The sequence below is a fragment of the Aaosphaeria arxii genome (genome assembly GCF_010015735.1).
Source record: "Aaosphaeria arxii CBS 175.79 unplaced genomic scaffold BU24scaffold_2, whole genome shotgun sequence".
Lineage (NCBI taxonomy): Eukaryota > Fungi > Ascomycota > Dothideomycetes > Pleosporales > Aaosphaeria > Aaosphaeria arxii.
This window is the reverse complement of record NW_022983475.1, coordinates 4,516,200-4,529,049: the sequence shown is the minus strand read 5'-3', so window position 1 is coordinate 4,529,049 and position 12,850 is coordinate 4,516,200. Positions and strand designations below refer to the sequence as shown.

Below are 12,850 nucleotides of genomic sequence, written 5' to 3'. Positions count from 1 at the left end.
TGTAATCGTCTCCCTGAACTGTCCTTGCACTGATTGATCCAACGACCTGGAACCAACAGTGATCTAGTCTCCTTTGTGCACAAGATTTTGTCGTTGGGGCCACTATTAATGATCATTCATCTTGCAACTCACGAGACTTTCTCCACAGTAGCACAGACTTGATCTCACCACGTCGATCCGCTCAGTCGGAAAGGTACCGGAGTAAGTCCATTTTGCAGTGAAAACGAAGCGCAACTCGGGAAGCGGATGGTATGTTGTGTTGTGTAGGGAGGTAGGTTGGTTGCAACCTTTCATGTCCCCAGAGTTATGTAGTAGAACTTCCCAGCTTATTTCCAAGACTCTGTTTCCGGATGCCTTGTGCTAAGATTAGGGGCTGTGGTTGTCATCGTTGTCATGTATTCTCCGAGAAGCGTTGTGATCTGCAATTTACACGAGGGCACGCGGGCGGATTGATTGACAATGTGCAGGTCGCTCCTGCAGCCACTGACGCTATTGGATCCGAGCTCCTCGATGATACACCTGTTTGCATCCGAAGGTACCGGTATCTGATAAATACGATCGATCCTAAAAGACTCACCTGGGGTCCTCCTGGCTCCCGTCTACGAGTAGAAGATTTTCCCTTTCTCCCAGACCAAAGTAATATTGTAGTTGCTGTCAGCCACTCAAGATCAGACACCAAGATCCGGGTTACTCTGTGTACACAATCTTTGACGTTGCATTCAATATTGACGTTTGTGTCTGGTCCTGATATACCTGCAATATCGAAACCCAGCGTCGCAGCATTCCCCGCTCGAAACCCCTCGGACAATCTAATCGAGTATTGATATTTACCCAAACAAGTAATGGAACTTTCATCATGCGGAGAATGATGATCCATATTGTAAGATTCTGACCGACCTCGTGCGCTTCATGGCCATATTTATTGCTATTCGTGGTACAGATCAGGGTACCCACGAAGTCCGCGAGTGGACGCCGTGGTTTGCCTGGAGCCTTGAGTGCTTTTCCAATATTTTGGCGTCATCATGAAGCTTGACGGAGTTGATGTTGATATAGCAGGCTCATCAATACAGGTAGGGAGGTATAAATACCCTCGTCTTCGCGACTGATGTCTTCCATCAACATTGAACATTGGAAATTTTACTGTCGTTAGCATACATCCACATTCGCTCAACTCCAGCAAGACATTCGCTAATACTTAATCTTTACCACGAAACATTTGTTCAATATGCGCTTCATCGCCGCCTCGCTCATCGCCTTCGCGACAGCTGTGACGGCTGTTGGTAATGCCGTTGTTAGCAACGGCTCTGACGAGCCGTTCTATGTCTGGTCTGTCGGCAGTACCGTTGGTGAACGGCGTGAGGTATTGCCAGGTGAGCAAGAGTCATGATATTATTTCAGAGACCCGTACTAATCATCACCTAGGCAGCGCAATTGTAGAAGCATTTCGCCACGATGCTCAGACCGGAGGCATCGCATTGAAGATCACCAAGACGAACGATGGGCTGTACACTGGAGCGCCAACCCAGATATTCTCTTACTCGCTCGATGGCGAACAAGTCTGGTTTGATTTGAGCACCGTGTTTGGTGACCCCTTCAAGGGCCACAAGATTACGGTCGAGAGTGCCAATGGGCCCAAGATAGAGTGGCCAACGGGTACTCATCCAGGAGGAAGCCAGGTCAAGGTTGCCCCGAGCAAGAACGATGTGTTCTTTACGCTTCACAAATAAGAGAGGCGAAAGGCCGAAAAGATGGGCATACACGATGGTATCGGTATGTTTACCGCATTCGGTAGACTGTTCGGATGACCAGAGACACTCCTTTAAGCTCAAAGTGGCTATCAAGGGCAGATGCCGATGCCTTGAAAGTAGTATTTCGACATTTTTACGAGATAGGAACGACGGTACAATAATGAGACAAGGGATTTGCGGATTTGACAGTTGTGATTATTTGACTTCCTAATTTTGAGATTTAATAAATAAAGAAAAGCATGGGTCGCGAGGGGAGCGCCCATTTAACAAATCACAATGTCTGAGAACGAATGGTGAACGCCAGCGTGGGATGGCAATGGCTATCGTCAGAGGGACCGAGCATGGCGATATCGAATCTCCTTCCTTATAGAGTAACCATCGAGAAGTCCCAGGGTGGTGGTACTCGTAAGGTGGGTGGAGGATGTGAATGTTTTGGGTAGACCGAAGAGAATTGGTGGGTGATCGTCTCGGCAAGTGTGCACGTGCGCACATTCACACGCGACTCCCCGGGTAGTTTTGCATTCCACCTACACACATCGCCAGCTTGCTATTCCGTACTCGCATTCGTTTTCTTTTCTTGTTAGATAAAACCCTACGTAGCTGGAAATGATCAACGAATATGAACATCCCTCCTTCCTACCCTGACCTGACCGTCCACGCTCGTGGTAGTACAGATTTACAATTTACGCAGGCTTCAGCGGCGTTAGTATGACGGCGGGACGTTGGACGCCAACTCCTTCCATCCGTCCCGACAACAGCCCAACGAAGAACAACAGCAACGATGGGGACGACGGCGGCGGTGGTAGTGATAACAGAACATCGCCGAAGAACTTCTACTCGTCAGACTTCACTTTCGGGCTCCACCGCAATCCACTCACACAACTTGGACTCAAACCTTATCCCAACCATATCATGCATGCCGTCGCAACACATCAGGATCCAGGACAGAAGAAGTTCTTCCATCGCTGCGCCGCAATCTGGGTCCAACATTGATTCAGTAATAGCACGTCCTCAGCTCTGATAGCCTAAGTTCACCCCGCCTGAGGCGAGTAATGGCGTGCAGGCTGTCGGTGGTAGCAGAGAGAACATCGAAGCGGGAGACCCCGGGTCATCGGCAGAATACTCCAATAATGGCTTTGGAGGCATTTATGGCGATGCATGGCATGTTCGATAGATCAATAGTGCCCACGTCCTTTGATTCCCAGTTCGTTATTTGGTTGAGCTATCAAAGTTGCTGACGTCTCACGCCGTGCTCCGGCTGGGAATCGCCTGATCAGTCCAAGTACGTGGTATGCTGCACACTACGCTGTAGCCTGTACCCTTAGCAGCAATTTGGTCCTTTGCCTACCGAGAGCCTGCAACCAGGTTCCCCGTTCGTGCTCCTAGACAGAGGTGCAGCCGGTGGTCGGCCGCCCGACCATCTAGATTGTCTTGCTTGAATTACTCTGCTGTATGCGCGATCGTGCCACTCGCTACTAATAATAACGACAAAAACAATAAACGAACATCGCGTTAAGGGCTTAATATCATTATTATCGCGTCTTTAGCCGCCTTCTCATATGACATACGCGACGGCGAAGACCTATCTCGAAGTCGTACGGGAGGGATTGTCAACAGCTTGGTCGGTGCGAGGCGTCCCCCGCCCAAGCGAACGGCTATGCGCAACTTCTATTGGCATTCTGCTTTAGCAGCTCTCGCCCTGCATGCCATGGCTGGGTCCCCATTATCGATCCTTATCAGCCTGGCGACCTGGGACGCCCTGGTACCTTTCACATGGCCAGAAATTGTCGGGGCCAACGCCGCCTTTTGGGTAAAAGGCCCTCTGTCTCGCCAGCTAGAGCCCGCTATGGATGTGTAGCATACAAACTCCAACGCCTTACTTTGCTCTGATTGGCCCCATTCGACCTCAGATTGCGGGCGAGCCGAAGCCACTGTATTGCGTTGCCATGCCGCTTGCCACCAAAACTGTCATCCCGAATGGCGGATGCGGTTCCTGTGCGACAATGTATATGGGCCGATGAATCCAGCCGCGCTGACATTTGGAAGTCTTGTCTTACATACCTCACATCGCACCCAGTTGGCTGCCTTCCATCATCGTCTCTCTCATCCCCCTTTTCAAAAGACGTGAAGAATGAGCTCTTGTGCGCATGTAAATTGCCATCCGATCGCCGACTACCATCGTGACACGATATATACTTGAAACTCAATGAAACTCATGAGCCTCAATTGAGTTCAACGTCAACATGAGCGGGAGGACGCTGACGAACGTGGTGAACGAGCAAACAGTCGCACTCAACGCTTTAATCTACGGATACGCCGGCCACTCGCTAGTTACCCCTCACGCCGCCATCCAGCAGATATGGTGGACGGAGGAACGAATCAATGAAAAGGTCACAGCAGAATTCGTTACGTCGAGATTAAGGCCGAATGAGCGCCAATGGCTGGAGCGTTCGGTGGGGTTTGGGGACCTGACTGACGACACTTATATCGATTGGATAATGGAAAGAGCAAGGAGATTGTTCTTGGTTTTGGCAGAAGTCGGAGAGTCGGACAAGATATTCACAGTCGTGGATCGCTCGTGGGATGACGATGACCTCCCTTTACAGATGGACGACATTGAGAAGCTGGAACTTTCAAATCGCAGGAACGACCAAGTCAATAATCGATTTTATCACACTCAATTCACATTCCTGCTTCGAGAGTTAGACGAGGGTGTTCATATTGACTATGCACCAAACGAGGTACTGCCTCTGGAATACGTCATGGCCCTACCGCCAGCAGTAACGCTCCAGCATTGGTCGAGAGTTCATCGACCGAAGGAACCTGCAGTCGTATATGTCAGGAGAAAATTTGCCTTGGGCGATGTCAACTCGCCAGATGCATTTGAATCGGATTATATCATGGACGTCGAAAGCTCCCGGATGGTAGAACACGAGCACATAGCCCCAGTGTGGGCTTCTTATACTCTCAAGGGCGCGGGCTACACCTTGACCAACTTCGTTGGACAACATACTCTAAAATCCTTCATCGACCATCGCAACCCAGCGCAGTATCAGAAGCTGCCAAAACCCGAGAGGAGGCACCTGATTCTTGGATGGCTTCATTGTCTGGCTGATGCCATCGCCACACTCCATCAGATGGGCTTTTGCCATTCATCGATACGGCCTTCGAATATTTTAATAGACGAGCACAACAATATCGCATTTAGTGACATCGGCAGCCTGGAGACGTTCCAAAAGGATAAGAAGCCCGACCCCATGGAAGTGTATGTGTATGGTGCGCCTGAGGCAAATACTTCAACAAAACCCCTCGAAGCTGAAGCATCGGCACCTTCACCCACGATCGGAAACGTGCGCAAGCCGTCGGTAGCGAGTAAAAGCTCGGGAGGGTCGTCGAACAGTTCTGGCTCAGGCCGCCAGAAACTTACCAAAGTGCCAACAAACGAATTTTCAAATTTCAATTTCGGTTTCAAGAAGACGAAACTTGCGCCGAAACCACGATCACGGATGCATGACACCGAGAAGGCCGATGTTTTCTCGCTTGGTTGCATATTCCTTGAGCTGATAACATTTATGTTGAAGAAGAAGGCACACGACTTTATCAAGCATCGATCGTCGAAGCAAAAAGTGAACATGGGAGGGAAGAATTCGCGTACCGATTCTTCGTATCATGCGAATTTGGAGCGCGTGGAATCATGGATGAAGGTAATCGAAGATGCTGCAGCCGAACAAACAGATGACTCGTTTGCAGCAATACCGCATATCCTGATTCTGGTCCGAGGCATGCTTAGTCGAGCGCCGGGTGTGAGGCCGAGTGCCAGAGACGTACGCGATCGCTTGCTTGACATTCTGCTGAACCACACATCCATGCCAAGTGTGCACTGTGGTTCGCACAAGCATGATATCGGGGTAGCGACCTCGTCTAATTCGGATTCTGATAGGACATCTTCCATGTCGTCGTTTCGTTCCTCGTCGCTCTCGCTCTCGACCATGAGTTCAGATACAGATACAATACGTTCTGGACCTTCGACTATGCGTGGCGTTTCGTCCATTCTAAACTCGTACGCGGATCGGTCGACTTTGGACGATATTTCGGAGTTCGATGATGCAGAGTCAGTACGGACAATTGGTAAAGCTCACAACGCGCCGATGAGGATCGAAGTAGATCCGTACAGAGGTAGATATCCTGCGCTAGATACTCCTACTTCGCCCATAACACCATCATCTCCCCAGTCGCCCCGAGATCACAGCCCGTCTAGTGCGACAGCAACGTTCAAGGTCAAGCCATGGAACAAGCCGTTTTTGATGCTGCCATGAGTATGAAGACTAGAAAGAAAGGAGGGACCGATTAGTTCATTGAGCGTATGGAATGGTTGGGTTCCACAACACTCCATGCCTACTTGTGGTATTGCGCCCGACCCATTATATTGAATTTCTTTCTCCATTTCTGGGGATAGTAAGCCTTCCTGAAGCGCCTCTGGGAGCATTTTCTTTGGTGTAAAGGGGTGTGGATCATGCTTGACAAAGCAGTCAGATGTTGCATTCGAATAAGGAAGGTGTTCTCAGTTTTCTTGAATCCTTGGGCCATGGACAATGCAGTCTTGGAGCCATCGCAGTATTGGTATGATCATTTGGAGTTGACATAGCTTGGAAGAGTTTGTACAAGCCGTCGACCTACAATAATCGCTTGGACGTGGAAATGATGAGATAAAAACATCGCAATGCAGATTACGGGAATATGCACCCAATGTACAAACAGATTGGGGCACTCCAATATGGGGCCTGGGGAAATGACGTAGATAATGGAGGCGACAAGGATGTCGTACAATACGACACGAGGCATATGAGGGGAGATCGGCATGAATGTTTAAGCTTAATTCCACATTGAGAAGGTGATATATTCCTCCGTCCCCTCCATGCGCCTTTGCTTTATGATGACTTGCCAAATCACATCACGTGTACAGGCTCTTGCAAACGGAAATCAAGCGGGGAAAGACTGATTTTGTTCGTCCGTTCCCCGTTTCGTTTGTGCCCCAGATTTATTAAACCAATTGTTCCCAGAACTAACTCTGCGACGAACACGAAGGGAAACGGTTCTTCAGATAGAGCTTACTGGTTAATTAAGTTCCCATACAGCCTGGTTTACTGATCCCACCATAGAACATGTCCTGCTAACATGCTCAAATGCCTCTATCTGCGTGACCTTGATAGTACCTGGTACCTGCCAGCGCATTTGACGTCACGGCATTGAAGTCCTGCTACACAATGTCTCATCCGACCGTTGCATGCATACAATATACAGCACTTTGCCTGGACTACCTGCGCACTTTGGTTACTCTCCACCTCTCTCCTCTCACCGACCCGGATATGTTACTGCGAAGACGCACTTGTGTGCATTCGATCCTCATCGTTTTCGCCATGCATTGGCAAGGTCTCACCCAACCCACTTGGCCTTAACAGAGTTCATTTGTGTCGATCAACTACTGGTTTACATGCATCTCTGTGTACTCAATGAACTACCACGCAACCAGTTCTACAAACCCAGGTACGCCGGGGTTTGGGTCGGCTGGTATTAGCACGAGGTGCTGTCATACACAGATGGCTCACACCATATAGCGATATTGCATAGTTCAGCGCCTGTCGAGCTACCCGGAAGAAATATTGCGGGGATGCGAATGACCTTGAAGATCCTCAACAGGCTAAGACCAGGTATCTAAGCAATTCTATGAGTTCCCCCTGGTTCATCGTTTCCTAAAAAGTCCGTTATTGTCATAGCTTCCCAGCTTCTCCCCCTGCAATCCCATGCATCTCCAACGATTTTGCACTACCGAAGCTTCCCTGGTCTAAATCGCTCTTCACTGTAGATTTCGTTTGGGGGGAGACGGTCAGGTTCCGCATGGGCCGTAGCCTGCTTCACTGCGAGTTCTGCACTACTGCATGATCGATAGTCATTCACTTGAGCTAACAACACCCGCCAAGCACGATCTTCCTTGCAAAAACGTCCACACCGCAGCCTCACAAGCCCTGGTGATCGACAGGATGGCAGGCAGCCACCAGGCTTGATCCCGCCGCTAACCCTCACCGCCAAGGCAAACAGAAGGTAAATTCACTTCACGTTCTGCTTGTAGCGGTGGCCTAGGTCCGTGCCTTATATATAGATATCTCCGTGGCTCCCTCTTCCTGAAACCTTGGTATCCTTTCCTAACCGTTCGAAGAGAACTGAATTTGATACTTCATCTGTCAAGGTCATTGTGTCAAGTTCATCATGCGTCTCTCTATAGGTATCATCTCTCTCTTCTGGGCCACTACCGTCCTGGCCTCGAGTAACAGCAGGTTCTTCAAGCGAGTCAACAACACTGGCTACGAGCTCAAGAAAGGCCCTCTCGATACACCATGGACAGAAGAAGTCGGCACGGATCCCTGGCCCGAGTACCCACGTCCTCAACGCCAGCGCTCTGACTGGAAGAACTTGAACGGAGTCTGGCAGTATCGTAATGCCAGCGACGGCGAGATCGCCTCACCTCCGTTTGGCCAGGATCTCGGACAGTCCGTTCTTGTTCCTTTTTGCTTGGAGAGTGCACTATCTGGTAGGTCAGCTTGTTTTTGTAAGATTCGATTCTGCGACTGACACATCGACTTCTTTTAGGCATCATGGCGAAGTGGGCTATCTGGAGCTGGTATAGGACTACTTTCGAAGTTCCTTCCGACTGGAATTCCGATAACCGTGTGCTTCTCACCTTTGGTGCTGTCGACTATGAGGCTACCATTTTCGTCAATCAGAAGAATGTCACTTTCCACCGTGGTGGCTACTTCGAGTTCACCGTGGATGTCACCGACTACCTGTCTGTAAACGGAACGAATGAACTGTAAGCTAAAACTCGAATATCGAAGCTCATTGGTTGCTCACATAGTGCAGAGTCGTTCATGTGTACGACCCAACAGACAAGGACTTGATACAGATCCCAATTGGAAAGCAAACCCTAGAACCATCGCATATCTTCTATACACCCTGCAGCGGCATCTGGCAGACCGTTTGGCTCGAATCAGCTCCTATTAGCCATGTCACACAGTTGGATATTAGTGCGGACATGGAGGGTAATGGTAAGTTGCACTCGCTCGCGAAAATTGCAAATGCTAAATTTAAACAGTTAATGTTACTGTGCATGCATCGGGTAACCAGACAAGTGGACCAGTCGACATCACCATATACGAGCCTGGTTCAGATGAGATCATATCCGTGTTTTCCGGAGAGTCGAATAGCCCATTCCAATTCAAGGTCGATTCTCCCAAGTTGTGGTCTCCCGATTCGCCAACACTTTACAATCTGACCGTCGAGCTCGATGGCGGTAAAGATGTAATCCATAGCTACACTGGCTTTAGAACTATCTCCAGAGGCGAGGTAGATGGTGTACAACGACCATTGCTCAACGGGGAGTTTGTCTTCCAATTTGGTACCCTCGATCAAGGGTATTGGCCCGACGGTCTTCACACACCTCCAAACAAAGAGGCAATGGTATACGACATTCAAACATTGAAGAAGATTGGATACAATATGCTGCGCAAGCACGTAAGTTTAGGCGCAACTCGACACGTACAATATGCTGACCCTTTCATAGATCAAGATTGAGAATTCTTTGTTCTATCGCGCTTGCGACGAGTTGGGTCTTCTTTTGATCCAAGACATGCCGTCATTGCGCCCTTCGGTCCCTGCGTCGACAGCACCATGCAGCGAGAACCTCCGCACCAAGAATGAAGAGGTACAGAAAGAATTCGAGCGACAACTAGACTTATTCATAGAACAACACAAGAGCTATCCAAGCATTATTACATGGGTAAGATAATCACCTATCTGACCGAGTCATTTATTGACGTTTTAGGTCATCTACAATGAGGGTTGGGGTCAAGAGAAGAAGCGCGAACTACCTGAACTTCGTCTTACAGACCACATTCGATCTCTCGACCCTACACGATTGATTAACGCGGCTTCTGGGTGGGACGATCACGGTGCGGGTGATTTCCATGTGAGTGCGAACCTTTTTCTATTAATCGAAAAATAGCGTGGCTAATAAAAAACAGGATAACCATCACTACGCAAACCCCCAATGCGGCACTCCATTCTACTCCACCCCGAGCACACCCTACGACCCCAAGCGCATCGGAATCCAAGGCGAGTTCGGAGGCATCGGCCACAACCTAACTGCAGAGAAGTACGCCCCATGCCCTATTTCACATCCCCACCATCTCTTACTGACCTCATGAACCAGCCTCTGGAAAGTCGAAAAAGCCATCAACGAGATCAACGGCACCTACGAAATCGACGCCACCCTCGAGCACTGGAACTACCGCGCCCACATCCTCCTCAGCGAGCTCCGCGACCAGATCGAGAAGTTCGCCTGCTCGGCTGCCATTTGGACGCAGACAACGGATGTCGAGGGCGAGGTCAATGGTATGCTTTCGTACGACAGGCGTATCCTCCGACCCGATCTAGATCAGTGGAAGGCCGATATTCAAGCGTTGTACGACGCAGCTTCTGCGCGTGGAGGTCGGAACTACACGATGGTGCAGGTTCAGACTGGGTTTTAGGAGGATAATTGGACGTGAGGCGAGGGGTATTTGCCGTGGATATATTTAATGCTCGAGATTGAGGGATCTCCTCCCTGGATGATGATGACATTTTCCAGGTCGTACGCGAGCCGTACGTGCGAAGGTTCAAAGGAAGGGAGTCGCCCAAGTGGCACGTATCCTTTCTGAAATCATTGCTATCTATATTCTCAATCCCCCATTATCAATATACTTTCATATATTTTCTGCACTGTTCGATAATTGATGATTCGTTATATGTGATATTGCAGTGTATTTACATTGGTTATTTATATACAGGTGGCTGTGATCTAATCTATAAGGAAAACGGTCGAGATGATGCTATACAAGAGGATAAGAAAGATAATGCGACAATATGGACATATACAGATAGGTGCGTATTTACAGTTGCACAGAATCTTTGTGCGTGGCAGGGCGTGATGAGGATGGAGTATTTACAAAGGTCGATGTGGGTCATGAATCGGTAAACCAGAATATGGAAAAAAGAGAAGGAGAGTGGGGGGTCAAAATATGTACCCAATGAAGATGTTCCCGGGATATAAACAAGGATGGGAACGCCTTCTATCATTCAGAGAAGCAGAGAGGTAATGAAAGACGCGAGGTCCTTGAGGACTCGAGCTGGCAGGCGAGACTTAGAAAGCCACACCGCTGTAGTTGATAGACATGCGTGGGACTGGGGGCACGGCAGACTCGTTCTTGACTGGGGGGCTTCCACCGGATGTCTTGGTCCAGCCAGCACCGCTCATGCTCCAGTGCCTCACCTGCTTCTGCTGCTGGGGGAGAGACAGGGTGCGAGCGGGCTTGGAAGGTGGAGCAGCGTTGATCACAACGCGTTGCTGGCCGTTAGACTTGGTGCAGGGGGTCGCGGTTGGTCTGCTCATGATGATGGCGCGGGTCTCTTCGAACTCACGGATTGTGGGGGAGTCGTCGGAGAAATCTGTGGGGCCGTAGGGATACGAGGTGAGGCTGGCCTTCTTCTGGACGACGTCGCCGAGGGAGATGGGGAAGAAAGCGTTGGCGGGTGGGGAGAAGGCTGGGGACTCGGAGCGAGAGGATGAGGGCGAGGAGGATCGTGCAGAGCTGAGAGATGGTACGGGAGATAGAGAGGGAGACTCGGCAACGCGGAAGAATCGTTCAAATTCGGGTTCCTTGGACGAGGAGACGGCGCTGTTGTTGCTGCCTGGCTGGGAAGTCGGTGCTCCGTACATGGTGATCGTTCGGAATTGGCGGGAGGGCGTGTCCTTCTCAGGAACGGCAGGTGCATCGTTGGTGAAGGAGCTCTTTTGACGAAGGATCGAGCGGCCGGCTGCTTGGGTTCGGAGAGACTGCTGGGAAGTACTGCGGGTTATAGGCTCACCGGTGGAGAGGTTAGTCCATCCAGCCAGGTGATTAACGGCTAATGATATATCGCCAGACTCTTCAGAGATGATTTCAGGGGAAGAGGTGGCGAAGGACACTTTCTTGGTTTGCTGGCGGTACGAGGATCGAGGGATCTCGGAGGCATAGAAGTTGATGATCTCAGGGACTTCTTCATTAGCAGAGGAGGCAACCGATTCAACTGGCGAGTCGAGGGGAGGCGAAGTGCATGCTGGAGAGGAAGGACCCATCCAGATTCCCAAACCCTCGAAGTAACTTGAGAAGTGAAGGTTGGGAAGGAAGGGCGCATTGTCAATTGGCTCCTTAGAAGGCTCACTCTTGTCAACCGGCTTAAAATGTGCGGGAGTGGACTCGATAGGGGGTGACATGAGTGAAAGAGCTTCTACTGAGGAGTTGGTGGAGCTGGTTGAGAAGATGGATTCCTGTGGGGATCCAACGCTGCTGTGGAGACTCATCATGCTGGGAGAGTGCCTCACGTTTGGAGTGCTTGCTGCGGATAATGGAGGCGAGGAGCTAACCGGAGCCACCTTTTCTGTCCATTCAACCTCCCTGAATGTTGAAGTGTTAAGCTCGCTAGGTGATGAGATCCTCTTGGCCCGTTCCTTCTCCTTCTCCTTGACCTCGGCCTTCTTTGTTCCAATCCATGTGTCATGTTGTTCAATGACGGGTGGTGCAGAACTCGAACTCCAGGTGGATTGGGTTTGTCGTGGCTGTGCTGGTGTGAGGATTGCAGCCAGGAGTTCTTGCTCTGCCTTCAGTTGCATCCGTCGTTCATATGCACTGAATCGTTTGTATGTCATTGGGGCTGCTGTCCGCGCCGGTTGGATGTTGACGAAGGGCTCATGCCTTTGCTGTGCTGGTTGATGCTGTGTCTTAGTCTTCAAGTTCAAGTTCGCTGTGTCGGCTGCATCCGTATGGAGAGTAAGTGGAGCCGAGGGATTGGCCAATAGAAATGGCAGACAAGATTGGAGACCAGAACAAGACATGGTGAAAGACGCAAACCAGTGCGGATGATGAAGTGAAGAAATGGAAAACAACGGGTATAAAGACGCAAGAAATAAGCAAAAAGGAAATCGACCCGCCCTGAAGAGTTTTGATGAATGTAAACCGTGGTTTGAATGATGA

At 50.0% G+C, this 12,850-nt stretch overlaps 6 protein-coding genes across 6 annotated transcripts; 3 read left to right on the top strand and 3 right to left on the bottom strand.

Moving 5' to 3' along the window:
• Positions 1–253: 253 nt before the first annotated feature.
• On the bottom strand, positions 254–1,080 carry BU24DRAFT_133782 (uncharacterized protein). Its single transcript, XM_033521046.1, has one exon. The coding sequence runs from the start codon at positions 875–877 to the stop codon at positions 392–394; it is 486 nt and encodes a 161-aa protein (XP_033388469.1). The 5' UTR covers positions 878–1,080; the 3' UTR covers positions 254–391.
• Positions 1,081–1,225: 145 nt separating this feature from the next.
• BU24DRAFT_406721 (uncharacterized protein) lies at positions 1,226–1,727 on the top strand (the record flags this gene model as incomplete). Its single annotated transcript, XM_033525777.1, has 2 exons — positions 1,226–1,370; positions 1,423–1,727. The coding sequence occupies 2 exons, from the start codon at positions 1,226–1,228 to the stop codon at positions 1,725–1,727; spliced, it is 450 nt and encodes a 149-aa protein (XP_033388468.1).
• A 470-nt stretch (positions 1,728–2,197) lies between these two features.
• BU24DRAFT_133794 (uncharacterized protein) lies at positions 2,198–2,830 on the bottom strand. Its single transcript, XM_033521047.1, has 2 exons — positions 2,627–2,830; positions 2,198–2,578 (listed from the first exon to the last, which is right to left on the bottom strand). The coding sequence occupies exons 1-2, from the start codon at positions 2,736–2,738 to the stop codon at positions 2,385–2,387; spliced, it is 306 nt and encodes a 101-aa protein (XP_033388467.1). The 5' UTR covers positions 2,739–2,830; the 3' UTR covers positions 2,198–2,384.
• Positions 2,831–3,799: 969 nt separating this feature from the next.
• BU24DRAFT_133730 (kinase-like protein) lies at positions 3,800–6,190 on the top strand. Its single transcript, XM_033521045.1, has 2 exons — positions 3,800–5,924; positions 5,981–6,190. Exons 1-2 carry the CDS (start codon positions 3,992–3,994, stop codon positions 6,004–6,006), a joined length of 1,959 nt encoding a protein of 652 aa, XP_033388466.1. The 5' UTR covers positions 3,800–3,991; the 3' UTR covers positions 6,007–6,190.
• Positions 6,191–7,958: 1,768 nt separating this feature from the next.
• Positions 7,959–10,528, top strand: BU24DRAFT_419697 (glycoside hydrolase family 2 protein). The gene is made up of 8 exons (XM_033527282.1): positions 7,959–8,334; positions 8,394–8,613; positions 8,664–8,848; positions 8,896–9,314; positions 9,364–9,579; positions 9,625–9,768; positions 9,824–9,954; positions 10,012–10,528. The coding sequence occupies exons 1-8, from the start codon at positions 8,013–8,015 to the stop codon at positions 10,328–10,330; spliced, it is 1,956 nt and encodes a 651-aa protein (XP_033388465.1). The 5' UTR covers positions 7,959–8,012; the 3' UTR covers positions 10,331–10,528.
• A 452-nt stretch (positions 10,529–10,980) lies between these two features.
• BU24DRAFT_459735 (uncharacterized protein) lies at positions 10,981–12,711 on the bottom strand (the record flags this gene model as incomplete). The annotated part of the gene is made up of 1 exon (XM_033531750.1): positions 10,981–12,711. The coding sequence occupies one exon, from the start codon at positions 12,709–12,711 to the stop codon at positions 10,981–10,983; it is 1,731 nt and encodes a 576-aa protein (XP_033388464.1).
• Positions 12,712–12,850: the final 139 nt, after the last annotated feature.

What these genes read in the sequence shown, in the direction of transcription:
- BU24DRAFT_133782 (XM_033521046.1), bottom strand. Translation starts at nt 877, where the DNA reads ATGGATCATCATTCTCCGCATGATGAAAGTTCCATTACTTGTTTGGGT.
- BU24DRAFT_133794 (XM_033521047.1), bottom strand. Translation starts at nt 2,738, where the DNA reads ATGTTGGACCCAGATTGCGGCGCAGCGATGGAAGAACTTCTTCTGTCC. An exon ending in AAGGTTTGAGTCCAAGTTGT is followed by an intron (nt 2,579 to 2,626) that starts GTGAGTGGATTG and finishes GACGAGTAGAAG; the next exon opens with TTCTTCGGCGATGTTCTGTT.
- BU24DRAFT_133730 (XM_033521045.1), top strand. Translation starts at nt 3,992, where the DNA reads ATGAGCGGGAGGACGCTGACGAACGTGGTGAACGAGCAAACAGTCGCA. An exon ending in CGAAGTAGATCCGTACAGAG is followed by an intron (nt 5,925 to 5,980) that starts GTAGATATCCTG and finishes TCATCTCCCCAG; the next exon opens with TCGCCCCGAGATCACAGCCC.
- BU24DRAFT_419697 (XM_033527282.1), top strand. Translation starts at nt 8,013, where the DNA reads ATGCGTCTCTCTATAGGTATCATCTCTCTCTTCTGGGCCACTACCGTC. An exon ending in TGCGGACATGGAGGGTAATG is followed by an intron (nt 8,849 to 8,895) that starts GTAAGTTGCACT and finishes AAATTTAAACAG; the next exon opens with TTAATGTTACTGTGCATGCA. An exon ending in CACAACCTAACTGCAGAGAA is followed by an intron (nt 9,955 to 10,011) that starts GTACGCCCCATG and finishes CTCATGAACCAG; the next exon opens with CCTCTGGAAAGTCGAAAAAG.